At 44.1% G+C, this 27,553-nt stretch overlaps 2 protein-coding genes across 11 annotated transcripts; both read right to left on the minus strand.

Annotated features, from left to right (window-relative positions):
• Positions 1 to 732: 732 nt before the first annotated feature.
• On the minus strand, positions 733 to 3,540 carry LOC136502735 (scarecrow-like protein 34). The gene has a single exon (XM_066497988.1). It carries the CDS (start codon positions 3,367 to 3,369, stop codon positions 1,234 to 1,236), a length of 2,136 nt encoding a protein of 711 aa, XP_066354085.1. The 5' UTR covers positions 3,370 to 3,540; the 3' UTR covers positions 733 to 1,233.
• A 4,952-nt stretch (positions 3,541 to 8,492) lies between these two features.
• LOC136502737 (uncharacterized) lies at positions 8,493 to 15,122 on the minus strand. Of its 10 annotated transcripts, none has more exons than XR_010770679.1 (8): positions 14,977 to 15,122; positions 13,324 to 13,629; positions 13,145 to 13,238; positions 12,510 to 12,628; positions 12,342 to 12,440; positions 11,264 to 11,323; positions 10,637 to 10,767; positions 8,493 to 8,915 (listed from the first exon to the last, which is right to left on the minus strand). XR_010770679.1 is itself a non-coding variant. In XM_066497993.1 (8 exons), the coding sequence occupies exons 2-7, from the start codon at positions 13,627 to 13,629 to the stop codon at positions 10,708 to 10,710; spliced, it is 738 nt and encodes a 245-aa protein (XP_066354090.1). In that variant the 5' UTR covers positions 14,977 to 15,122; the 3' UTR covers positions 8,493 to 8,915; positions 10,702 to 10,707. The 10 variants fall into 10 exon arrangements, 4 of the variants coding, with proteins under 4 accessions (XP_066354090.1, XP_066354088.1, XP_066354089.1 ...); XR_010770675.1 differs by having other exon boundaries at positions 12,330 to 12,440; XR_010770677.1 differs by having other exon boundaries at positions 12,330 to 12,440; positions 13,324 to 13,645; positions 14,977 to 15,100.
• Positions 15,123 to 27,553: the final 12,431 nt, after the last annotated feature.

Raw genomic sequence — 27,553 nt, forward strand, 5'->3', positions numbered from 1 at the left:
TGACGAATTCTTACTTGTGAGTTGTGACTTGTGCATGGCCGGCCCGTTATTGCCAACATCCATCTGCACCACAACTGCTAAAACGAAGCTGGGATGATGGGAGCACTGACGTCACAAGATGAAGCCATCACAAATCTCCTGATTAGAGCTGGAATGGAAACCGCATGTGGTGGGTGAAGGAGTAACGCGTATCGTTTCAGTTTGAGGAAGACAAAACGTACACTGCCTCTCACGATTGCAAACATGCAGAAAGCAATGGAGAACACACTTGTTTGTGCAACAGATGATGGCATCCTGATAATAGGTGTCTCCTAATCACTGAACAATTAATGGCTTTACTGCATCAACATGTTGGCCCAAAAACATTGGATTTATTGAACATGAACCATTCATTAATCATGCATACCATCTGGAAAGAGCTCCCATACAAGACAGCATGGGCCAAGAAAACCCCATATGTAGCCTGAAAATGCAAAGACAGTACAGCAAAGAGAGAATGGCATCCTGGTAATAACAGCCTAATATGTGTAGCCTGATTACTGAACAATTCCAACAATTCAACATCAGCCACAGTTCAGCAAAAATATCCTAATTATTTCGTCGCTGCGACAAACCAATATGTATGCTGAAAAGAAGACTCAATTCATTGAACACGAATCATGTATACGAATAAACATATGCCATATACATCTGGAAAGAGCTCTCATATCTGGAAAGAGCTTTCATGTGCAATAAAGTAAAACCCAGGCTTCATCACTTCATAATAACCATGCTAAAGTCTGAAACAGCGCAGTAAGCACAGGAAACAGAGGAGCAAGTGGCAATTACAATCTGATCAACTGACTGGATTGATCACAAGGGCACACGCACAGCAGATGCTGTGGAGAACATTATCCAGACCAGGACCTAGAACTAGATCATATTCAGCACTATGCAACAACATGGCTGAGTGATATGCATCCAATTCACATTACATCAAAGGAAAGATTTCGGAATGCCTTCTGCCTTCTGATCCTCCACATCTTGTGTCACCCATGTTCCTCAGAACCTGAATCTACCTTTGGAAAGAACAGGTGCATGTTGAATTCTCACTAGGGCACTAGGCATACCGCATACCTTGAGTCTAAGTAACCCACTGAACCATGGCTATTAACTGGGCCATACAGAACACATTGACATATCTAGATGACATACCTAAACCTAAATATGTAGACATGTGAGTCAAGAGAACAGCTAAAAGTAGGGAGCATCATTTGCCACCCATGTCGAGATGGCATAGAGGATGCGGCCTTTCCATCCCTGCAAGAGCCAGTGGTGATCAACATCGATCACAAAGTCCTTGTGGTAAAAATCCTTGACCTTGTTCCGCACTACCTGCACGACATCAGGGTTCAACGGCTGCTGCTTCAAGCCTGCTCGTTGATTCCGCACCTGCCATTGCTTGTACGTCTCAGGGCGCTCCACCCGATCTGTACCCTCACACGCAATGACGTTCAAGGCAGCCCTCCCAAAGAGGTTTTCCTCAATCAGCATCCTCTGGTTGCTGTCTCTTGGGGTGGTCGCGTCCAGAGCATCAAACAGGGCCGAGTAAAAGAACAGAGCCTCCCGGAACCTCGACACAAAGAAGGGCGCACTGAAGGAGCCATTCACAATTGCATGTATGAATGTATGAGGCCGCATCTTTCTGATGTTATTGAGCATAATGTCCCTTGGGCTTTCAATCACAACACTCTCATCCATCAAGTTCTTAAACTGGTATAGGCAGTTCACGATGAGCACCTCCTCTGGATCGAGGTTCAGATCCTCCGCTCGGATGGACTCCATCTTGGATGCTGCAATCGCCTGGTACTTGAATGGCACACCAAACTGCTGGGCATACTTGCTGAGCCGGCGCCCTGTCTCCTCAATGCGCTGAGTAGGGCGGAACCCAGGCTGGGGCAGGTCAATGCCAGTAATCCTCAGCTCCGGTGGCCCACCCTCCCTATCCGCTATCCATCGCAGGAAGCACGGCCACTGGAAGCCATAATTGATCCCGTACTCAACGATATGTATCTTCTTCTTGCCCAGCGCGGCATTGTAGATGGTGTAATTCGAGAACACGAAGACGACTCTCTTGAAGCAGATGGCGTCCATGTACAGCTGGTACGCCTGGAGTATGTCTGCGACAGACGTACGCTTGGCCATGAGCGACTGGTACACCATGCTGCCGGTGCCGGCGAGGCGCGCCTGGAGGCCCTCGGCGAAGCAGTGGGCGAGGCGCTGCGTGGCATCCCCCTGCGGGCTGGCGTGCTGCTTGATCTGCCTGAGCAGCTCGGTGGCACTGCGGCGGTCGTCGGAGGCGACGGCCTGCGCGCAGTGGACGAGCAGCGTGCGCAGGTCCACCACATCCCTCCCGCCGCGTCGGCCCTTGGCCTTGCCGTTCCCGGCAGCGGCCGCCTCCTGCATGGCGATCCGCAGATTCTGCATCTGCTCTGTGCACTTGTCGGGGTCAGTGATGATGTACTTCTCGAAGACGTCCCGCTCGTCGCCGTCCCCCTGCAGCGCGCTCTGCTTGCTAATCCGGCGCTGCAGCTCCAGGTCGTCGTCGTCGTCGTCGTCGAAGCGGTTCCTCCGACCGCGGCCCCCGAAGGCGCCGCCGCCGCTGCCAGGCGCCGCGAAGACCACCTCCTCCTCCTTGACGGCCACGGCCACGGCCGCAGGGACGATGGCGGCGGCGTTGAATCCGGGCGCGAGCTTGTCCGCGGCGGGGGCGGGGGTGGGGAGGACGAACCGCTTGGGGTCGTCGGGCGGATCGAGGTCGATGACGAGCTTGTCCTGCGTGGGCAGGAATTTGTTGGCCTCCTCCATGCCCTTGAGGAAAGCGGAGCTCATGAGGTCGGAGTTGGCCCCGTTGCTGAAGAAGGCCGCGGGGTCGAGGTCGAAGCCGTCGAACTGGGCGGCGGGGGCCGGGGCGTAGGAATCGACCGCGGCGGGGGTGAGCGGCGCGCTGGCGGGTCCGGAGGAGTGGTGGTTGACGCTGGCGCTGGCGCTGCTATTGGTGGTGGTCGGGGAGGAGGCGTCGTCGGAGAGGACGTCGAGGAAGGACTGCTGCGCCTGGAGGAGCGCGGGGTTGTCCGGGTAGTCGTAGAAGAAGGTGTCGTCGATGTCGTCCTCCATGAGCATGCTGGAGATGTAGGGGAGCAGCATGTCCTGCGCGGGGCCTATGTTCCCCTGCTGCTGCTGGGGCTGCGGGGTGGGCGGGAGGTCGAGGTAATCGGAGGGCGAGGAGGGGTCGAGGTAGGCGGAGGGCGCGGTGGGGCCGAGGTCGGAGAGGTAGAGGAGGAGGCCGTCGGCGCCCGGCAACGGGGAGGGGTCGTAGGAGGAGCCCATGGCGGCGGCGGAGTCGGGGACGAGCGGGTGGGTGAGTGGATGAGGACGAGGGGGGTTTAGCGGCTGGCTGGCTTTGTAGGGCCGCGGCGGGGCGGGGAGCGGCAGCGAGCGACGAAGGTTCGAGGAAGGCGGCGGCGGCGGAAACGGGACGGATTTGGGGAGATGATGGAGGGAGTGGGAAGGAGATGGGGAGAGAGGGGATCGGGAACTGCGTGGCGTGGCACTGACTGGTGGGCCCGATTTCGGTTCGGGCGGCGACCGGGCTCCCGATCGGTTCCCCTTTTTCTCTTCCGCCGTGGCAGAGAGGCTGAGGTCACGAGCATGCAAGGGCCACCCAAGCCCAGCCCAAGGCCCAGCTAGGCCTAAGAGTGTACTGTAGAGTAGAGAGAGGTCCAGGAAGACCGTTGGAAGAAGTCCAAAAGAGAGGCCGCTGCATGGCGGGCAAACGGCATCAACAGCAGCATGGATGCGCGCACCTCGATGACCGTGCACGCAGCCGTTGAGGAAAGGTATAATGGCAGGGTAACGTGTCCATGCGATGCAACAACAGGCTCTTAGTGCCCGGACGTCCGACTATTGCTTTCCTGCCCCGTTTCACGTGTTCACGCACGCCCCGCACCGTCCCGAACCTCACTAGCATCGAGAAGAGGGGAGGAGGTGGCGGATGCCTAACCAACGCTAGGAGGAGGAGGAGAAACCGAGGCGAGGCAGCAGAAAGCGAGGAGAGAGATGCAATACGCGATCTACTTTTGAAACATCCAGACGTGTACCACTTACAACATACATCTGAAGGCAGATGAAACACTTGAAACATATATCTGATACACTTGCAAAAACACCTGAAAAACACTTGAAAACTATTGTAAAAACATACGCAATATCCATATAAAACACTTGCAACATATGTGTGAAACATATACAACATCCAAATAAAGACATTTGCAACACATGTCTGGAAAAAAAACAAATGAAACATTGGGAATAAAAGCTTCCAACATACGTGTACAACCATCCCGGTCTACTTTTGCGACTTCTATATAAAATACTTGCAACGTACCTATGAAACAACTAAAACACTTAAACATTGGCTTGCAACATGCGTTTTTTACCCTTCTTCCGTACATCGCACTTCCCAACAGCCGACAGCCGAGGATGGTGGCGCGGCCTGGCAGTGGCCAGTTGCACCTATGCCTGCCCTGGGCGCGGCGAAGGATGGATCACCCGACATGGCGCGCGGAGGACGGAGGAGCCACTGTAGTCATCAAGCACGCGCATAGAGCTTGAGGCGGAGGGCTAGGTGCCGGCGACCGGGTCCGGCGGCAGCTGCAGTCGGTGGGGCGGCTGGCAGCGTAACTCACGCGGAGGATAGTGTCGGTGCTCCTCCGAATGATAGTGTCGGTGTTTCGAGTTATCACCGACGAGTAAATTTTTAGTATTATGTGTCTGGCTCGGATGGTGTGTTTAGAGGACACGAGGTTTATACTGGTTCGGACAGAAAGTCCCTACATCCAGTTCGTCGCTGCTGTTCGTGTTACTAGCACTAAAAGTTTGTAGTAGGGATTACAAACGGACGAGAGAGGGAAATGATTTCAAGTCTCTAGTGAAAGGAGTGAATGGGTGCTGAAAGCTCGATCGCTGCTCAGCCGTGTGTTCGTATCGTGCTCTTATATTTGTATCTCGTGGTTTGGTTTTATGCGGCTCTAGATCCATCGGGTCGATGGGTCCATCGCACCTTTCTCATAGAACGTCCTATTTTTCTTTTTATAGGGTAAGGGAGAATGCGGGCTACCGCCGAGGAAAAGAGAAGAAACGATCGAAACGCCGAAACGGATAGAAAAGAATTGGTTAATAAAATATGCTGCTGCAGTGCCGTGCGGATGCCCACTAGTAGTACACAAAGACAGCCAACAAAAAAAGGGGGCCCCGTCCCGTTCTCGCGTGCACAACAGCAACAGCATAAGCTGCCACCACCAGTTTACTCCTAGTCTCACTACCACACTTGACACTACCACCAGGAGGCTCGCTCGACCGCTCGAGGCGCTTGTCTTATGCGACCCAGAAATGTCTGTTCGTCCGTGTAAAAATTCGTCGCAGGGGCCTGCTGCTGTCAGTGTCAGTGTCACCATCAGCAATTCAGCATGCATGCAGCAAGAGCAACCGATCCATGTGGTCGGTCAATTCAGGGAGGCAGCAGGAGCATCCAATACGTACTAGTGCTTCTCGCTTCTACTAGCAACTACGAGGCGATTTGGTGAAGGAGCGATGCAGGAACCGGAGCTTTTTTAAAATTAATCGGTCACAGCACAAAACCGGAATCCCTACTCAACTCCTGCACTCATCGTGATCTCACGAGTACAGCAGAGGAGTACGTAGCGCAGAATAATCTCTGTGATTCTTGTAGAACAATCCAGAGCCTACGACTACGACTAGTAAAAACAACACGATGTCAATATGTACGACGCAAGTTGCCAACATATATACGCAAAGGTAAACGTCTGGTACTCTGGTACAAGGAAAAACTAGGAATGCCTTTTGCGTTCTCATTGGTCAAGAGAGAGGCACCTACGTACGTCAACACACTTGAGCATATACTCCCTGCTCCCTTCGTAAAAAAAAATATAACTATGAGATTATTTGTACCAACCAAACTAACTTTTACTTTGACCGAATTCATAATGAATAGTTTTAATATTTATGGCTATAACTAAGTTTACTATAAAAAAATATATTCTAATTAATTTAATAATATTTAATTTGTATCATAAATGTTAATATTTTTTATGTAATTTTAATTAAACTTTAACTTTTTAACTCTTTGAAAAGTAAAAATTACTCTTTTTTTAAGACGGAAGAGGGAGTATAGCTAGCTGCATTATCCCAAGACTCAGTCAAGACAGTGGCGCCAATAATGTCGTTGGCTCTAGTCAAAGCTGCTGCTATTTCCTTATCAAAACATAAAAAAGGTTGCTATTTGTGTGCATGTGCCACTATGTGCCCACGGGATATATATGAAAAAAAGGGGTGCAGACGTCTAGTGACTCCCGTCAGTCATGGTCCATGGCCGCCTAAGATCAACGGCAACGCGAGCAAGAAAGGTACAGTTTTGACTTGCCGCTGCCCCTCCGGTTTATACTGCTCAATATATCAAATGCTAGTTCGTACCTGCATGCAAATCAGTGAATACAAACACTGCGTTTCAGAACGAATAATCAGGATTAAGCGCTACTTGATATTGCAGAGGTGGAATAGATTTCCAGTTGTTTATATATATACTCTATAGAATTAATGCTTGCCTCTCTTGTAATCTCTCCGTTCTGAATTCTTCTTCCTCTGTTTATATTTGGTTGCTTAAATGTAACATACTAGTATTTGACTATGACTTTTGACAAAATTTAAACGGGAAGCTAGTGCCTGTTTAGTTCCCAAAATTTTGCAAAATTTTTCAAGATTCCCCGTCTAATCGAATCTTTGGACGCATGCATGAAGCATTAAATATAAATAAAAAAATAAAACTAATTACACAGTTTAGACTAAATTCACGAGACGAATCTTTTAAGCCTAATTAGACTATGATTGGACACTAATTGCCAAATAACAACGAAATTGCTACAGTACCATTTCCCAAAAAAATTCGCCAACTAAACCAGGCTCTAGTATGATTCTAGAAAATGTAACAGATATGCGTGGGCAACCATATGTCATCGTTGAATATCATACAGAAATGCCCAAGGTAGTCAGTAAAAAAAATTATCAGCGTACCAAGGATCTACGACAGCAAATCTTGCACGATAATGACTTGGATTCCACTTATTCTATCTGATCATCAAGCTGATCTTTTATATATAATATATCAGTGCTAACTTAGTGGTACCTCTATCTCAAAATAAATCAATTCCTAGAATCATCGATTTGAAGTCAAACTATTTTAAATTTGATCAATTTATGGAACAAAGCACCAAATAAATGCATTATAAAATTATATTTCATGATGATATTAATTTGGTGGCATAAATATTGGTGCTATTTTCTATAAATTTGGTCAAATTTGACAAAGCTTACTTTATGACAATTCTAAAAGTTAATTTATTTTGAGACAGAGGGAGTATAGTGTAAGGAAATATACTCTTTTCCTGCCCGACCATATCATGATCCCAGGACACATACTAATTATTAGTCTAAAATATCACAAGCACAATAGTAGTCCTCTAGTACTCCTATCCTATCCCTCTCTGATTCTTAGAGAACAATCCAGCCATCCAGAGCCTACTAAGAACAAAGTGTCAAATGAAAGCGCTAGAGGCAACGCCGGAAAAGAAACGTCTATCTCAATTCATATTGCTAGTCAAGTCAGGAGGCATATAAAACATTGTGGTACGCGTTCCTCCGATCAGCATCTAGCTACAAGTCCATCATCCCAAGATTCAGTCAAGAGGAAACCAATAATGTCAGTACATCGAGTCAAAGGATAATCACTCACTTTATCGTCGTCGACAGCGTGCATCTGCCCACAGGATAGCCTAGAAAAATGGGAAGACGTTTAGTGACCCTCGTCATGGTCCATGGCTGCAACTGCCAGGATCAACGGCAACAGAAAGGCTACAGATTTGATTTCTGCTGGCCACGGTTTATAAATTTGGTCAGAATAACCAAAGATTAGTTGGGTGTATGGAAAGCTAGGTATCAGTATTAAAAGTACACACAATTAGCAATGGAAAAAGGAAAAAGTGTCGATTGTTCAGGCTATCCGATTCGGCAACATATCATGTACAAACAAACTAACTTGTGTAAATTTGAAAACTACTCATCAGGACCACTGGATGCTGATCCAATAGATGAGGTGAGAGAACTTAAGCGCAAAAAAAAAAAAAAGGACAGCAGGTGGGAGGTTTAAGCGCAAAAAAATCCCACCTCTCACCCCATTCATTGGATCAACATCCGGTGGTCCTGATTGGTAGTTTTCAAATTTACACAGGTTAGTTGGTTTCCACCTGATACGTTGCCATCTCACTGAAGTAAATATTTTTTGGGGAAAAAAAGAAGTGTTGTTAAATGCCCCCAAAAAAAGCCTTTAGAAGCAAACAGAAAGGTCGCTATATTGGCAATCAAGCTATACAGGATAGCCATCCCCATGGCAAACAGTAAAATTCTTATATCATTTATCAATATATGATACTGACATCGTCAGTTGCAAGGTAGTGACTTGGTTTCACATATTAATCTGATCACCAAGTGGATCTTTCTCAAGTTACAATATGAACGATTGCTCCCTTTCAACTATACATGACTTTATGTGCAGAAAGTGAAATTCCCTGCACGATTACAGAAAGCTGCATATAATAGCAAGCCATCACCATCCGTATTGGACAATAATACACAGGACGGAACATATGACAGCAACAAAGTTATAAGCATCCTTAGCTATTCATGCAGCCACTGCGAAAATGTTTGCATGAGCCGAACAGCTATCAACAGCAGCCACGACGATGATGCTGATAGCCACCAGAGCAAAGAGGGGTCGATCAGCACCAGTCATATGTTGTTCGATCCTAAAACCACAAACAATAGAAAGAAAATTTGTCATCGTCTGCTCCAAGTAATAATCCAAGCTACATGTAGCTAAATGATAGTGATCGCGGGTGTGCAGAAAACCGTCTGATTTCCAGTGACCATCCTAGCCTAGATCACTACCACAAAGACAAGTACAAATAAGATCTCCAATCAAAATGAGACCAGATGCCTTCTGATGACACTGGAGCCCACACCGGTGGCTGCTAGAACTTATTAACTTGATATTGAACTCTCATTGTGGTGCCATACGATGTCACAACATAATGACGGGCAAGTGGGGGAACAAACCAAAAGCTAACAACATAATTCATGATGCACTATGTGCATAAACTACGCTTGATAGGACAAAAAGGAATGCAGCCATAACCACCAAATCAATAAACTAGCTTATTATGGTCTGGTCCATTTTTCTCCTCATACATCAGTACAAGGACCTCAAAAGATTGCATGCATGGCACGACATGATATCATGCTCATGCAGCCAGGAGAATAGGAGATTAATATTGGGGAGCGGACCCCTAACTTAAATAAAGGAAAAAAAAGGGAAATACCCTAGAGTGTGAACACAGGATAGAGAAAAAGGGACAAAAGTCAAGCAGTCAGCCTTCACGAGAAGCAGATACCACCTTTTTTCACCTGGTAATAGGTAGCAGCTAGTCTTTTGTTTGCTTGTATAAATAAATATTTTTCCACCTTCCTGTGGTTAGAAGAAACGGCTAGATACTTACGAGGTTCAATGAACCACATGTTGGAAATATAGTTCATCAGATTAAGATAAAGTAAAGAAACACCTGTTACATTAACCACTGAAACATTCCAAAGCCTTTTGACCAAGCAGTGAACTGTACTAAGCGCAATAACAGGCCTGTGAATGAGGCATGGCATCGTTAAAAAGGGGCCTACCATATTGTCCGCCTCGAAATCAATGCTAAGAGGGGCATCTTGCTTTTACTTTTTTACTTCAGATACTTTTTTTGAAAATATAATGAGGTCATGTTTTAATTTAATAAAAGTAATGGCATGATATGAACTCTGTATAATGCAATTTTGACTGTGGAACTAGCATCTGGGTCAACAAAAGCACTACCAACCAGCAAAGCAATCACCAAGTTGGGAATGACATAGTTTTTCAGGCAGCAACAGAGGTCTTGGTAACTGAAGTTGAGGTTTGGCTGATATTTACTGAACAAGTGGAGGGTCTGCGCTGATTATTACGTGCTTCAACAGATTTTTTTTTTTTTTGCAGTTGCAGTTGTTTTGTTATTTATTAGAAGTAAAAATCAAAAGTCATTAACTTCATAACCTGATGATGACTTCTGCACAAATGGGACTTCTCCAGTAACATTTTTCGTATGTACAGCTATAGGATTGTGATTTGTGACTAGAAACCATACATGAACCAAAGAAAATGACCCTCTCAAAACATGATAGAGAATGCTTTTCAGTATTATGCTGGTACATTGTGGAACAGTGGAAGCCAATTATCGTCAGGAAAAGTGGTTTATCTAGCACATGCAAAACATCCCACTTGGATAGTTTTGGTAAATGGTCTGATATCATGGAAATCCAACAAATTTTATGCGACAGGGCTGAGCCATGGAGTCAGCTGCAGTACCTTGGAACGCAAGTGAAAGTAACATTGAGACTTGAGAGCCAAGAAACACACAAACCAATGACACTAGTAGTCCTGGATACTCACATATAATTTCAGAGGATCGTGAAGCTAGCTGGATAAGAAAGCATGCCTGTGAAATGTCAACATACATTGAGTCAGCTGGATGTGGTCTTAATCTTCGAAGTTTCAGCCCCCTGTAGCAGTGCTTGCATTTTCTGAGTCAAAAGAAAATTCTTGTTACAGGCTCAGAGAACCAACACCAGCAAAAATGAACCTCTGAAACCTATTATATCAAACATGTACATGAAGTGCCAAACAAACATACGAGTAACCAACCCCCCACAAAAACAATGATAGATAGATGTACACATCACTACAGCAATAAATGCTACTACAATTTTGGTGAATAGCTTCAACTCTGAGCTCAAGGTCTCAAGCTCTGAATACTAAAAGTCCATTAAAGGACTAACATCGATCAACTCTGAGATAGTAAGTCATGCATCCAGCTACAATTTGATGGCAGAACAAGCTCTTAAACATCAAGTTATGGATCTAAAGTTCTTAGGCCTTCTGAAGCTTTTATATTTCCTTTACAGCCACTGGCACTACCTAACTACATTAGTCACTACCTTTGTTGGTTGTGTAATTGTATATATTCAAAGAGAACGTTGAAAGAATCAAAGCAATGCAAAGCATTTCTGCAACTGTCACCTTTACAGAGATTTCGACTTCATCAAGCTTCTCTAGCATCAAATCTCCAAGAGGAGCCTCCTGAAAAGATCAATCTATGTACTTTCAAACTTCATATAGCAGAGTGAAGCACAAAGAGCTTATCAAAATTTTCTAGAAAACATTACATTAGATATACAACATATTCAATTTCAAGCTATTTGTCAGAAAAATGATAGTTTCAAAGGTTTAAACCAACAAGAAATTCAAAATACAGGACTTTTCTTTATAATTGACAAATATAGAGACCATCACATTATTGGATCTTGACATTTGAAATATACAGTAGTACAGTTACTGACAGAGCCTTCTGGTGCATAATATGAGCAACTTGGGGGGCTGGGCTGGCTGGCAGGTGACAATCAAGACTCAGTAGTTCAGTGCAACCATTTCCAGTGAGTGAAATAAAGTAACAAACTTATATTCCAAGTCCAATGGTTGATCCAATGTAACATCCAACTGTCATGAGGGCTGCATGTTTTTAGGTCCCCAACTGTCGCATGCAAAAAAGTGTGATCTTTTGCATAAACACTAACAGTGTAGTCAATGAAAAAAATAGACATTGCAGGATTATGGTAGAAACAAGCAGCCTAACCTATAGGTTTCCTAGTTACCTATTTCTATCTTTGAGATAGTAAATTCCCTTAATTTTACAGATTATTTCTTAAGTGTCAATGACTATAAAACACAGCATTTGTATCCTGGTCTTATGAAGCAAAAATGAATCAGGAGTTTTCAACTGAATTGCTTCATCTCCATGGCATGCAAATTTTCCTCTAAGCCCAATACTTCCAAACCATCACAGTCAGTATCTCTCTATGGTGTTTACCCACACTGTGTACAAGCTTACATCAGAACAATGCAATATCATAGTCAGATTTTTTAGCACAATTTGCAAACATTTTGGAAACATGTTTAGTAGCTGATATGGGTGACACAGATTCGGAAAAATTGATGTCGGTATCTCACAGGTCCAATAAGACCATAGTGTGCTAAAACAACGAAATGTACAATTTTCAGTGCTAAAAGAGCAAATGAGGCAACTTAACTGAAGACATACCGAAGAACTAGCTGTAGAACTTGTGCTCTGTTGGCCATCCGATGAAGCTTTTTGACTGAACTTCAGCTTCCTAGTGTTCAAAAGATGGACTAGAACAGCCTGAATAAGTAGATCCAAAGCTTAGTTTCAACAAAAACTAGAGATCAAGTGAGACAATAATCGAAGTACCTTCCTGAAATCATGTGGATGAGCAACCCCAGTAATTTTTACATCATAACTACGAGGCTTTCTGACACCGATATTCTCAATCCTGATCGAATATACCCCGAAAACGGACTGGAGATGATCTACAGAAATCATGTGAACATCTGCTAAATACTTGAATTGTTGGAAAAACATTGTTCTCACTTGCAATTATGATGAACAAACTAATTGGTGCAAATGTGGGGGTTTTTTTTTCTTCTGTAAAGATGGTATATGAAAATGACTTTCAGAGAAAATATCGTAGACATATATATATATGAAAAAGGACAGATTCTGCTGTGACCAAGTTTTAGTAAAAAGCACTTGATTAGTGTAGTGTAGTTTATCCCAACCCAAGTCTAGAACGTATAGTATAGACTATAAAGCTTTATATCCTCTTAGTATAGACTAGAAAGTTATACATACACATGAACATTAATAGTGGTGGAGAATTGGAAATAAACTTAAAACATTTAACTCGTGCCATCTTCACTCCAAAACACCAAAAACAATAGAAGCAATAGGATCATTCATGTTTATAAGTGGTTTCCAGCATCCAGTTCATGCAAAATCCAAAATGTGTATAGAAAGCAGATGAGATTTTTCATCATCGGGCTTACCTTGCTCAACGACAACATCAGAAATTGAAGGGAGGATACAATATTTCTCCTTCTTGAAAACCCCAAAACAAGGAAAAGCAAAAGGCTTGTTTACCTGGATTATGATCAGGGAGTAAAATAATAAACCAATAACATGAGCATAAAACTAAATACTAGTTTAGCATTCCACATTCAAATACCTTGTAAATAACAGCATGTGGTGTCAAGTATAGCTTCCTCGAGCGAAAGTCGCTTCGACATACATATACCCGAATAGGTATGTAAAGTAGCATGAGCAGTCCTACTCCCCAAGCTACGATTAGTAATAGAGATAATAAAGTCCACTGAGCAATTTGATACTTGACAAAATTATCTTCCATTTCTGCAAATGATGCGTCATAGAGGACCTCATCCTCAAAACTTCCATTATAGTCGTTTGAAGATAAACCAGTTAGTAAGTGTCTCTCCAGTGCATCTACTTGTACTCTTTCATCTGGGAATCCCATCTGTAATTCACAAGCACTGCTGAATAAAAATGTATCTTAAGATCAAGAACAAAGCATTTTTTTATTTGGGGACCATCAGAATAAAGCTAATAGATCTAAGGAAATAATCTGAATGTAAAATGAGAATGCATCAGCTGACAGATACATTAAATGGTGCAGAAGTGCAGCAGTATGTTGCTTTCTGGAAAGTTTACAGTAATTAAATTTCAAGAATGGTCAAATTAAAAACCTTATATCACATTTTTAGTAAATAAATTTGTATGAAACACAGTTTGTTGCATAATTGTACTTTGTAAATTTATTTGTAGAAAGCAACACACTGTTGGTATAAACGAGCCATGTGTCCATCCGGTTGCTGAATACTCTTAATGAACTTTTAGCGACAGTTATACTGTTTGAGAAACCCTTAATTAGATCTGCCATGTAAATTTGTGGAAAACAAACACCAGACTATTCATTATTCAAGCACAAGCATATCAACAAGCAAAAGTTGTAAAGTTGTAATATGTGAACACAATTGACCATGGTAGCAGACCAATCATCCATGAGTACCTGCAGTCTTCAACTAAAGCCATGTTTCGAGTACTAAAACAGGACTTAAGTTTACATCTTTAACATATGCATTTGTGGATGTAACACCATATAGTTGAAGCAAAAGTTCACATTGAAACAAACTGCAACCTAATGACATCTCACACTGCAGTACAAACAAATAAGCTGCAGATAAACCAGTTTACTAGATCAGAAATCTGCTAAGTTCCAGCCCTACATAGACCTTCATATAGTGCACAAACCGTGCTTCCAGCTACCCATGCGATTACTCCTAGGAAGCAGAGTTGAAAAATAATAACTAAAAAAACTCCCAATATGCACTGAAAGTCTGAAACAGTGAATCCAACAGCCCAACAGTACACAGTGAAAGAAGGGCAGTCATTTTCGTTTAAATTTAAACAAAATCTGGACCAAAATAAATTGAATTCAAGCATCAATATAAGACAATACAACAACTCCAAAATAATTACACGAGTATTAGCACCAAATTTCCAAGAGATACCAGACTAGTAGGTCCGAAACTGGCAGGTCACAGCGAAACCACGCTAGTAGTAATAAGATTCTAACTGCGCACTCCACACGCGCCGCTCCTAGCATCTAAATTCCTCCCACGCGAGGACCGCGTCGAATCGGGACGGAGGCGAGGCCAAATTTGCAGGCGACTGAGCACGGCCGCACGCAAGTTTTGGTATGCGGCTGGTTGCCCGTGCGCGCCCCCTCACAGATCATAAATCAAGCGGGGGGGCGAGCTTGATAGGGTTGCAACGGGAGCAGCGGAGCGAGGGCAGAGCTTACCGCGTTTTGGCCTGTGGCGACGTCGTGCCGGAATTCGGCGCCGGTGGTCGGCTGATGGGGAGAACTTCCAGGAGGATCCGGGTGGAGGGAGGATGGAAGCGAGCAACGACTATACGCGTTCCAATCGCGTAACCGTATAGTACTGATAGTCTACGTGTTTATTAGTGAAGTTACGTATTCTTCTTCCCGAAAGGACCCGTGTGCACAGTTCTCAAGACAGTAAATCTAGAAAGTACTAAATCGATACTGTAAAATTTAAAATATACTACGTATAAAGCACCTTAGTATAGTAGAATAAGTATTGTTTCAACTTTATAGGATTGTAGTATCGTAAGATTTTAGCATGCAGATTAGGATACTGAAAATATTAATCCACATATTATTTTTTTAGGGATTGGCATCAACTTATATTATTTCTATTTTTTTCTTATTGTCATTGACATGTGTAAGGTTTCTCTTTCATTTACCAGAAGGTAGGGTAAGAATTGGTAGCATACCAAAAGTTGTAAAGTTGCAGGCCGTAAAAGAGCTTAAGTGAATGTTTGCTCTTTATTTGTAACCTGAACGCAACAAAATTTTAGTTTGCTCTTTATTTGTAACCTAAATTTTTCTTCAGCTTGCTCTTTATTTGTAACCTGAATTTTTCTTTAGCTTGCTCTTTATTTGTAACCTAGGATGAACATGTTTGAATTTGTCGTGAAATAAAACAGAACGAAGGAGATTGGGAAGAACGGAGAAAAAGTTACGTACGTAAATCAGAACTGCTTATAATTTGAAATGGAGGAAGTAGGAATATATTCAAGGAGAATAAAAGTGACAATACGGGAAGGTATAGGACAAGAAACACAGAAATTCAGAAAAAAGGACAAAGAGATGTGATGGATTCAAGATTCAAATACAAAGTCTAGACGTGAAACATCGAGACAACCCATGTTTTACTCTTCAGATAAAAGGAAAACATCGAAAAACTCCTAAAATAAATCAAACATTTTGAAACTTATAAAAGTGAACATAAGATTGTGGCTAAGTACCCACAAGTTTATATTAATTTAATTAAAAATTATAAAAGGGACAACCTTGCTTCAAATTCTAGAAAATTGCCTCAAACTATTGCGAAAAAACTCTAAACCCTTCCAAAAATTAACTCTAGACCTTATCTTCTTGTTTCTCTAGATCTAGTCCATCCCAAAACCCCATATACCTTCTCGTTTTTCCTAGCGGGCTGGGCCTTTTTCTCCCTCTCCCTTTCTCCTTCGATAATGCTCGAGCGCGGACGTCTTAGCTCGCCTGCCTGCTCCCGCTCGCTCACACCCGCGACGCACGCCCCGCATGAGACACATGCTCCCTCTAGTCGCCCGCCCCGCTCGTCGTGCGCCCGCCAACGTGGATTCGCTGCCTCCACCACGCCTCGTGCTCGGAATCGTGCCTCCCGCCCAGACTGGCGCCGCCCTCCGCGACCGCGCGCGTCATCTGCCTGCTGCGACCACTACCGAGGCTCTGTAACACACTCGGTGTTACGTACTAAACAAACTATTTTAAGGCTCCCGGTAACTATTTTATGGGTTTTTCCATTTGCCCACCGGTCGAGGTGGTTGTCTAGTTTGGAAATGTTGAGATTTGAGAGGGATTGCGTCCTGCAGACTGCGGGCGTGGGGGAGGACAGGAGGAGCGCACAGAAGTCTCCGGGTGGTGGCGTGCCGTTGCCGAGACCAGCACGAGCGCAACGGGCCAATTAATGAGCCATGACGGTGACAGCGGAGGCCACCACCATCAGCCTGTTCGGGAGGCCGTATCGTATCGTGGATTATTTACTGCTGGCTGGTTTGGTGTGAGAGAGAAAATACTGTTCCCAGCTGAAAATTTACGATCGTTTACGAGCAAGCGAACAGGCTGGATGCACTGATGCCGTGAGCTCGGGACGGTGGGTCCACCTCCATGACCGGGCTTCGGAATTCGGATACTCTGTAGACTATGGCTGCGGGATATTGCTAGGGCCAAGCAGCGTTCACGTTCGTGGCTTGTCCAAAAGTAGGTGCGACTGCGAGGCGTTGCACTGCATTTCAATGTCCCTGCAGACCGTCCAATTGGCTGTGATCTGATCAGGTGTCGTCTGTCAAGGACAGGTGATCTACAGCCCCTGATCCGTACATAGCTTGTGTCTGAAGCACCGACCTCACCAACCGCGCCTGTGGGCACTATACGCGGACACCACCTGTGCCATGGGCGTCCGACCCAGCCCTGTCGCCTCCTAAGTCGCCGGAACCTTAACCGTCGCCCTCCTGCCTTCTCTACCGCTTGGCTGGCCTACCTCCCCCGAGCCTCTTCTAAGCCCGCCTGATTTGAGGAAGAAGAGGGGGACAGACCGGAGATGGAGAAGAATGAGAGGAAAAGGAATAGAGTGTTGAGAGGGAGAGGAACACTCGAGTGTGTTATAGCTTCACCGTAGTATAATAGAATCAATACCATTTCAACTTTAATGGATAGTAGTATCATATGATTTTAGCATGCAGATCGGGATACTGAACATATTAATCCACATATTAGTTTTTAGGGATTGCACCAACTTACATTATTTCTTTTTTTTTTTTTGTCTAATTCCTTATTGTCATGGAATGTGTAAAGGGTGCCCTTTCATATGCTAGAAGGTAGAGTAAGAACTGGTAGCATATATCAAGTCTAATGTTCCAGCACGAAATGTGATTTGTTTATTTTGTTATTACCTAAAGTTTTTTAGTTTTATCTTTATTTGTAGCCGAGGATGAATATGTTTTTAGTCTCCTCTTTATTTGTAACCGAGGATGAATATGTTTGAATCTGTCGTGAAATAAGATAGAACGAATGAGATTGGGAAGAATGGAGACGAACGTGGTAAAAAGCTACGGAGTACGTTCCTAAATAACTTATAATTCAGAATGCAAGAAGTACATTCGAGGAGAACAAAACTAAAAATAGGGGAAGGGCTAGGACAAAGAAAGTACAGACATGCGACGGATTCAAGATACAAATACCAGGTCGGAGGTGATGACACCGCATGCCCTTAAGGGCAGAGATGAAACATTGGGTCAGGGACGGCCCATGTTGTACTCTTAAGAAAGTACGAAAACATTGGAAAAGTCCAAAAAGAAATTGAACAATTTGAAATTTATAAAAGTGAACATAAGATAGGTGGCTAATTAAGTACCCACAAGGTTACATTAATTTAATTAATATTATAAAAGGAATAAACTTGTATATATTTTTTTAAAAATCATCTCAAACTATTCCCAACTGTAAACCCTTCAACATATCAACTCTGGGCCTGCTCTTCTTCTTTCTCTAGATCCAGCCCATCCCAAAACCCCATACACCTTCTCGATTTTTCTGGCGGACTGGGCCTTATTTCCCTTTCCCTTTCTCCTTGGACATGGGCCCAGCCTGCAAAGGCCCGTGTGGCCGCGTCCCTCACCTTCCTCTCACCGACTTGGCCACCGCGCACTGCTGTCTCGCCACGCTTGCTGCGGGAACTGGTCTCGCCTCGCGTCGGCGCGTCCTCTTTCTCTCCCTGGTTCGACATCACCAGCTGGTGTCTCTTGTCCTCTGCTGCCATCGCAGACCGAAGGGCTTCAGCGCCCACGCCACGCCACGAAACGACGGCGCGCTGGCGGCCGAAGCGCGTCCATCTCGCTCCACGCCGCCAACTACGGTACGGTCAGCTGGCGCCATCACCGCCCGGCCGCCTAGCCAGCGGTCGCGTACGTACGCTTTGCCCATGCACGCATCGCCTGCTCGGCACCGGCGCCGCCGCCACTACGTAAAAAACGAGTTTTAGCAACGGTTTGATTTTTTGTAGAGGCGGTTGGTGATGGAGCCGCCCCTACCGTGGCGTGCTCGGGTGCCCAGATACCAGCCGCCCCTACAAATGGAACAGCAGGGGCGGCTGGTGATACGAGCCGCCCCTACAAATGGGGTCTGATTTGTAGGGGCGGCTCAATCACCAGCCGCCCCTAGAGTTGCTATTTGTAGGGGCGGCTGGTGATTGAGCCACCCCTATAAATGCCCCCATATATATAGCTCCGATTTGTAGGGGCGGCTCAATCACCAGCCGCCCCTACAAATGACCCACATATAAAACGGCTGCAACATCTTCTTCCTCCTCGGGTCATTCACTCCAACCCGTGAAAGAAAGGTGGAGAGGCCTTGGGCACCTCCCAAAAATTGCTCTACTAAGGGGGAAGGTTTTGGTCTCAAATTCTTTGGTGGAGAGGTCGTAGAAGGTAAGAAAATGCTATTCCACACTTTTTTTAAAGTTTTAATGGTTGGTTAGTGAGTAATTAGAGTTTTGTTTTTTCTCTCTCTTCTATGGTGCTTGAGCTACTTATGAAGCAAATTAGACCCAAGTTTTAAATATACTAGGATAAATTAGGAAGGAGAACAAGATCATACCCTTATTTGGTCCATGTTTCTTGATTTTAGTGAACAATTAGTTAGTTTTATGGATGTTTCATGTGCATGTGGATCTAGATCTAGGGTTTGGTTTTTTTATTAATTTCATTTTTGTAAATTTATGTTTGATGAAATTGGACTAGGGTTTGTATGAAAGATATTGGGTAAAGTTTAATTGTTGCTAATTGTTGTCTTTGAAATTGTTTATTGTAATCAATAAATATGTATTTTAATTATTTATGGATAAATTGGTCATTAATTAATTTTTCTCTACCATGGTGTGTTTGTATGCTTCATGTAATTATATTAGATTTATATTCATATATATCTGAAGTATATACAATTATTCTCAAGTAATTATTAATTTATTTCATTTTTATATATATCTAAATAAGTAGTCCTTTAATGTTTGTTTTGTTGTTGTTGTAAAAGATGAAGTACAGGAACTCTTGGATGTATGGTTCATTAAGGTTCAAGGCAGGTTTTCGTGAAGAGGTGGATAAATTTATTGAAGCTGCAAAGAAGCATGCAATGACATTGAAAGAGAATAATGATACAATTATTTACCCATGTAAAGATTGCAAGAACCGTATGGCATGGACAAATGTGACTATCATCATATCACATTTGATTATGCGAGGATTTGTTGAGGACTACACAGTGTGGATTCATCATGGTGAAATGGTTATTATTAATGACGAGGATGAGGACGAATACGACGACGAAACCATATAATCCATGTCCCAATATTCAGCAAAGCTTGATGCACGAATGGATTTCGAGTTTGGCAATGAACAAGGTGGTGATGCTGGTGGTCGGGATGGTAACAACGAAGGTGGTGCCAATAATGATGGTGGTGCACGTGTCGGGGATGAAGATGATTTAGAGGACATGATTCGAGCCCTTAGACCAGAGATTTTACTAAATAGCCCGAAAGGTCTAGAAAATTTGGAAAGGGTGACAAAAGCATCGAAGGAGAATGTGTATGGTGTTGAAAAGGGTTGTCCGACACATTGGACATTGCTATGTTTTGTGCTTGAGCTGCTCATCCTAAAGGCTAAGTATGGCTGGTCAGACTGTAGTTTCAATGATCTATTGCATCTCCTATCATGGGTGCTGCCACAACCAAACTCAGTTCCCGCCAACACATACCAAGCGAAGGTCATAAGTCCATTAACAATGGGGGTTGAAAAAATCCATGCATGCCCCAACCACTGTATACTTTTTTGTGGCAAAACGTTTAAGTCACTAGATAAATGTCCCCGGTGTGGGGCCAGCCAATACAAGAACAATGACCTTTACGGTGGGGACGAAGCCTCCACAGGGAAAAAGAGGAATAAGAAGGGTACAAAAAAGGTGGTGCAAGAATCTCAGCCCCCAGAGGACACTCCACTAGGCAACGATGCAAAGCAGAGAAGAATTCCTACCTTGGTAATGTGGTACCTGCTAGTGACCGACCACTTGAGTCGTATCTTCCTAAACCCTAAAGAAGCCGCACTCATGACATGGTGGGATGATGAGTGCAAGGTGGATGATGATAAGATTGCACACCCGGTTGATTGTAGTCAGTGGCAAAGGTTTGATGAGAAGCACAAAGAATTCAGCGATGACCCAAGGAATATACAGTTTGGCTTGAGCACCGATGGAATGAATCCCTTCAATGAGAGGATGAGCGACCACAGCACATGGCCAGTGATCTTGACCATGTACAACATCCCAACATGGTTATGTCAGAAGAGAAAGTACATTCTCCTCACTATTCTTATTTCTGGCCCTAAACAACCAGGCGTTGATATAGATGTGTTCCTCGAGCCATTGATGCAAGGAATGGAGAGGCTATGGAGGCATGGGGAGCATATGTATGATGCGTTCCGAAAGGAGGACTTCATATGTAGAGCAAGAATATTTGTTACTACCAATGATTACCCCATGCTGTTGCTTTGTCTGGACAGATCAAAGAGAAGATGGGATGCTTGGTTTGCTTGGATGGTACTACATGGGTGTACCTAGATGCATCTAAGAAGATAGTTTACCTAAGGAACCGACGCTTCTTAAAGACAAGTCACAAGTACCACAACAAATTGTTCTTTAGATTTTATGACAATGCCCCAGAGATTATTGAACCCCCTCTAGAGAGACGTCATAATGGAGAACACGTGTATAGAATGGTGAAAAACATATGCGTCGTCTATGGAAAGAAGAAGGATACTAAAATATGCTGAAGACAAGGAGAAGGGCTCATTCAATCCTTCTAGAGAGAGGGACGAGCTTAGCCTTGGCTTGGGAAATAAGGAGCACACATGCCGCACTAGGGGGCTAGGGAAAAGGATGACCTGGAAGCAAGGATTCGAAGAAGACAGGCACATGTACAAGAAACATGGTAGAGACCGGGAGACTAGTCTTGAGCTCCAAGTGAAGGCTCTAGTTGCGAAGGCGTTGGAGGAGCAAGGACTGTCTATGGAACCACAGATATTAGTGACACCGCCAAGAGAACTGGTATTAGTTGGCAGCCCTCTGAAAGTTCCTAGCAGCCAAGGTTCCACTGCAGCCACAACCCCCGTCGATCGCATATGGGAACCAACTAGTTGCGCCTTGGTGTTTCTCAGCGGCCGGCAGAACACTGTGCTGGAGGTGGCAACGGGTGTGGCACATCCTCCTAGTGGCTTACACCACAATAATAAGATATCACCAGACTACACTAGGGGCGAGGTGCATACAGTGAAGCCCGAGTTCATGCAGTGGCAGATAGACTACGCAACACCTGAGGGGCTGGTGTTACTCGGAGACATTATGGGGCAGTTCATCCTCTGGCACAAATGGGACATTATATTGACTGCTTCTTCACCGCCTCCCCCTCTCCCAAATTTAGAGCGAGTTGTTGAGGTTGGGGAGATATTTTCACCATCTCGTGACCCCCACATTCCTGAGATGCTACATTCTTCTCCGCCTCCTAGCGAGCATGTGCCTGATGAGATACCACAACCTTCTCCAGCTCGTACCGAGCAAGTGCATTATGAGATACCACAGTTTTCTCAACATGCACAGCCGATACATGAACAAAGAGTGCCTCCTAAAGAAGGTGATGCACAAGAAGACAAGGACGTGCCTGAATGAGAACTTCGAAAGAAGCATCCAATCACCATAAGACCAGTTTATGTTCCGATCAAAGACGTCTCGTTGGTGTCCAAGTGGTTTTCCCATAACCAGTTCAAGCCTGAGAACCAAGTTAAAAAAAGTTCCATCACAGGGTTCTGAGGAAGCCATCACTAGCAAACTCCACCAAATTACAAAGCAGTATCCAAATATTGATGCCATCGAATGGTCAAAGGATTGCCCAAAAACATATGAAAGAGGCAAGCCCATCCTACCAAACCGGGACATCCAGCGTGATAGGTACTAAACTATTTCAGTACGGGAGTTGGCCCAATCTTCATGACAGTAGGTCACGATCAAGATATCTTGCAACAAGGCAGCGAAAAAAGGGTAACTTGCTGAAGAACAGCGGAGTAAATAGCTTTATACCTGGCCAAGGTTGGATGCGACCAAGCGACGGGGAGAGAGGCACTGAAACCACGAAGACTTCGACTCGATCTCCAAACGACCGCAGAACCACAACCAGAGCTAATCCACACGAGGCGGGGCAGCCGTACTGGAACCTGCAAAACATGAACTAGTGGATCCTAAAGGGATCTCTTCATAAGTCTAGGAAGAACAAGGAAGAACAAGGGTTTGAGTAAGCACTCGGCAGCTTGGTTGCAATATCACTAGAATTATCAAATCATCAAAAAGTCCTTTTCTAGTAGCCTAGAGGTGGTATTTATACTATGAGAAGTCTCTAAGATAGATGTGAACTGAAGAAACCACGTTGGGAGGTGGAAGGTCAATAGGCTAGAGCTTTTACGAGGTGGTCTTCAGTTCCCACGCGTCTTCTAGGCTTCTGTGCAGTCTTCAATATTTTGGTCATAACTCCTTCCTGGGAAGTCCAAATGATGAACCGTTGGATGCGTTGGAAAGCTAACTTCATCATCTTTCCAACCATGTTGCTATGCACCATGAATTATTGTAGAATGGTATAGTTTTGCACGGGATCTTTAGCTTCATGCAGACTATTGAGCTTCAGAGCAGTCTTCACTAAAACTAGTTGGATGCCATGCTGGATACTCCAAACTGGTCGGGCGTGACAGCATTGGAAACTAGGCTTCAAGATCTTTCCAACAAGTGCTCATTCACCTTCATAGCTTTTGGGAGACAAAAGATATGACTGTTTCATCTAGATGGTTCTGCCATGCTAGGTTGACTCGAATGTAGCTCTTCTTTCTGATCCATCCTTGATGTATCCTTGTCTTCCTCCTCAGAGAACCTGAATAATAACAACATGCATGACTTAGGTAGCTCGAAATTACCATCAATGTTTAATTGAAATTCACAAAGTAGCGCGTGCACCTCTTGCTGTATCTTTTGGGCGCGGCTACGGGTGATTGGTCCAGTAGGGACCTGGAGTGATGTATTAGCTGGTGAGGTGGTCGGAGAGGTCACCAAGGTCGGTGAAGTGGTTGGAGAGGTCATCGAGGTGGTCGGAGAGGTCACCGAGGTGGTCAAAGAGGTCGCCGAGGTGGTCGGAGAGATCGCCGAGGTGGTCGGAGAGGTCGTCGAGGTCCCCGATGCTGGTGTGGTCACATCATCCTCCCCCCCTTGAAAAAGAGTCATCCTCGACTCTTCCAATCCAAAGAATGGAGATAGGTCGGCCATATTAAAACTGGTACTCACACCATAAGTACTAGGCAGATCAATTTCATAAGCATTATTGTTGATCTTGCGTAACACTTTGAATGGACCATCAGCTCGGGCTTGCAACTTGCTTTTGCATTGTTCAGGAAATCTGTCCTTGCGTAGATGCACCCAAACCAAGTCTCCTGGTTCAAATAACACCTTCCTTCGACCTTTATTGGCGTGCTTCTCATACATCCTTGTCATCTTTTCAATGTTTGTCCGAGCTCTATCATGAAGGTTCTTGACAAACTTGGCTCGCTTGCTTGCATCGAAGTTTACACGTTCCTGCATAGGTAAAGGCAAAAGATCTATGGGAGCAGTGGGTTTGAACCCATATACACTTTCAAATGGATAAAATTTAGTGGTCGAGTGTACTGCCCTGTTGTATGCAAACTCGACATGTGGCAAACTTTCTTCCCAAAGTTTCAAGTTCTTCTTGAGGATAGCTCGCAGTAGCATTGATAGAGTATGGTTCACAACTTTAGTTTGTCCATCCATTTGTGGATGACACGTCGTAGAGAACAGCAACCATGTTCCAAGTTTTCCCCACAAAGTTTTCCAAAAGTAACTCAAAAATTTGGTGTCACAATCAGAAACAATGGTTCGTGGCACTCCATGTAGTCGTATAATTTCTTTGAAAAACAATTCAGCGATATGTGAAGCATCATCGCTCTTGTGGCATGGGATAAAATGTGCCATTTTGCTAAAATGATCAACCACAACAAAGATGGAATCCCTTCCCCGCTTGGTTCGAGGTAAACCAAGAACAAAATCCATGGAGATATCTTCCCAAGGCACACTAGGGATAGGCAGAGGAGTGTATAATCCATGATGGTTCACACGAGACTTAGCTTTGTGGCATGATTCGCAGCGAAGAACATGTCTCTCCACATCTCTTCTCATCTTTGGCCAAAAGAAGTGGTCGGTAAGGACTTGTTCTGTCTTCTTGGCGCCGAAATGGCCCATGAGTCCTCCTACGTGGGCTTCCTACACAAGTAAGATTGGAACAGAGCAATCTAGAATACAAAGTTTGTTAGCTTGAAACAAAAACCCATTATGCACATGAAATTTTTTCCATCCTTTGCCATCTTGGCACTTGGAATATGGTTTAGCAAAATATGAATTAGTTGTATATAAATCTTTTATGCTTTCTAATCCAAGAATTTTAGCGTCAAGTTGGGTTAGCAAAGTGTGACGTCGAGACAAAGCATCTGCTACAACATTCTCTTTTCCTTTCTTGTACTTGATAATATAGGGAAATAATTCAATGAATTCACACCATTTTGCATGCCTTCTATTCAGTTTTAGTTGTCCTTTAAGGTGTTTCAATGATTCATGATCTGAATATATCATAAATTCTTTAGGAAAAAGGTAATGTTGCCAAGTTTCCAAACTCCGAACAAGAGCATATAATTCTTTATCATAAACTGAATAATTTAGAGTTGGACCACTTAGCTTTTCACTGAAGTATGCAATTGGCCTTCATCCTTGTATGAGCACACCTCCAATCCCAACTCCACTTGCATCACATTCTATTTCAAATGACTTACCAAAATCTGGGAGTGCAAGGACTGGGGCTGTTGTTAACTTCATCTTTAATTCTTCAAATGCCTTCTATTGTGCTTCTCCCCACTTGAAAAGCACTTCTTTCTTTGTCAGCTCATTGATTGGTGTAGCAATAGTGCTGAAATCCTTCACGAACCACCGATAGAAACCAGCAAGTCCAAGGAAGCTTCTTACTTGGCTCACGTTCTGTGGAGGCGCCTAATCCTGTACAACCTTGATCTTTTCTTCATCTACCTCCACTCCTTGTCCTGTAACAACAAATCCAAGAAAGACTACCTTGTCGGTGCAAAAGGTGCACTTCTCAAGGTTAGCATACAATTTCTGTTCACGTAGGACAGCAAGCACACATTGGATATGTTCAACATGTTCATCAAGAGACTTGCTGTAAATTAAGATGTCATCAAAGTAAATGACAACAAACTTGCCAATGAAAGCTCTAAGCACATGATTCATCGATCTCATAAATGTACTTGGTGCATTAGTTAACCCGAAAGGCATTACCAACCATTCATACAACCCAAATTTTGTTTTAAAAGCTGTTTTCCATTCATCTCCTTCTCTCATGCGAATCTGGTGGTATCCACTTCTTAAATCAATTTTAGTGAATATGATAGCACCACTAAGTTCATCAAGCATATCATCCAGCCGAGGGATGGGGTGTCTATACCTTATGGTAATGTTATTTATTGCTCGGCAATCCACACACATCCGCCAAGACCCATCTTTCTTAGCAACTAAAAGGACAGGAACAACATAAGGTGACAGACTTTCTTGTACGTACCCTTTTCTCATCAATTCTTCCACTTGTCGCTGAATCTCCTTGGTTTCTTCCGGGTTGGCGCGGTAGGCAGCACGGTTTGGGAGTGAAGCACCGGTCACAAGATCAATTTGATGTTCGATTCCTCTCTTAGGTGGTAGTCCTGGTGGCACTTCATCCGAAAAGACATCCTCATATTCCTGTAACACATCAAAGACAACACTTGGCAGGGTACAGGGTAAGTTGTTAGTAGAAAGAAGAGTGTCCTTGTACAGGAGTACGAAGAACATGGCATTGGGTTCACTCAATTCTTTTAGATCCCCTTTCCTAGCCATCATAACTAAACCCTCTTTTCCCGGTGTCTTGGTTCTTTGAGGCTGTGGGGTTTTATTTGGCTTTGGAATCTCTCCCTCACTATTTTTGTGGGTCACTCGTAGGTGGTTCTCGCTCTCTCGTTGTTTCTTCTTAAGATCATCCTTCAAAATTTCCTCCGGTGTTAAAGGAAGCAAAGAACTTCGCTCTCCTTTGTACATGAAAGACAGCTTGGTTCTTCCAAAGATCTAAACATCGCGATCAAATAACCATGGCCTCCCTAGCAGCAGCTGGCATGCTTGCATAGGCACCACATCACATTCCACATGATCATTGTACCGTCCAATGGAGAAGGGAACGGTCACAATGTTTGTTACACGCAACGCACCATAATCATTTAACCATTGCATCTTGTATGGAGAAGGGTGGTGCCGCTATTTTAGTCCCAATCTTTCAACTAATTCTCGACTTGCAATATTATTGCAGCTGTCATTGTCAGCAATGATTCGGCACAACTTGTCCTTGATCATGCCCCGGGTGTGGAAAAGATTGTGCCGCTGATTATTCTCTTCTTGGACAGCAGTAACACTAAGCACTCAGTGAGAAATGAAGCAATTATTGTCTCCATCATCAGGTTGAATTTCATCACCTTCATCTTGCATAATTTCTTCATCATATATTGGAGCTTCTTCCTCAGGTTCACTTTTAGATTCCCATTCACCTTGCTCATTTATAATCATGGTCCTTCGA

The sequence above is a fragment of the Miscanthus floridulus genome, chromosome 14 (assembly GCF_019320115.1).
Source record: "Miscanthus floridulus cultivar M001 chromosome 14, ASM1932011v1, whole genome shotgun sequence".
NCBI classification, from domain to species: Eukaryota; Viridiplantae; Streptophyta; class Magnoliopsida; order Poales; family Poaceae; genus Miscanthus; species Miscanthus floridulus.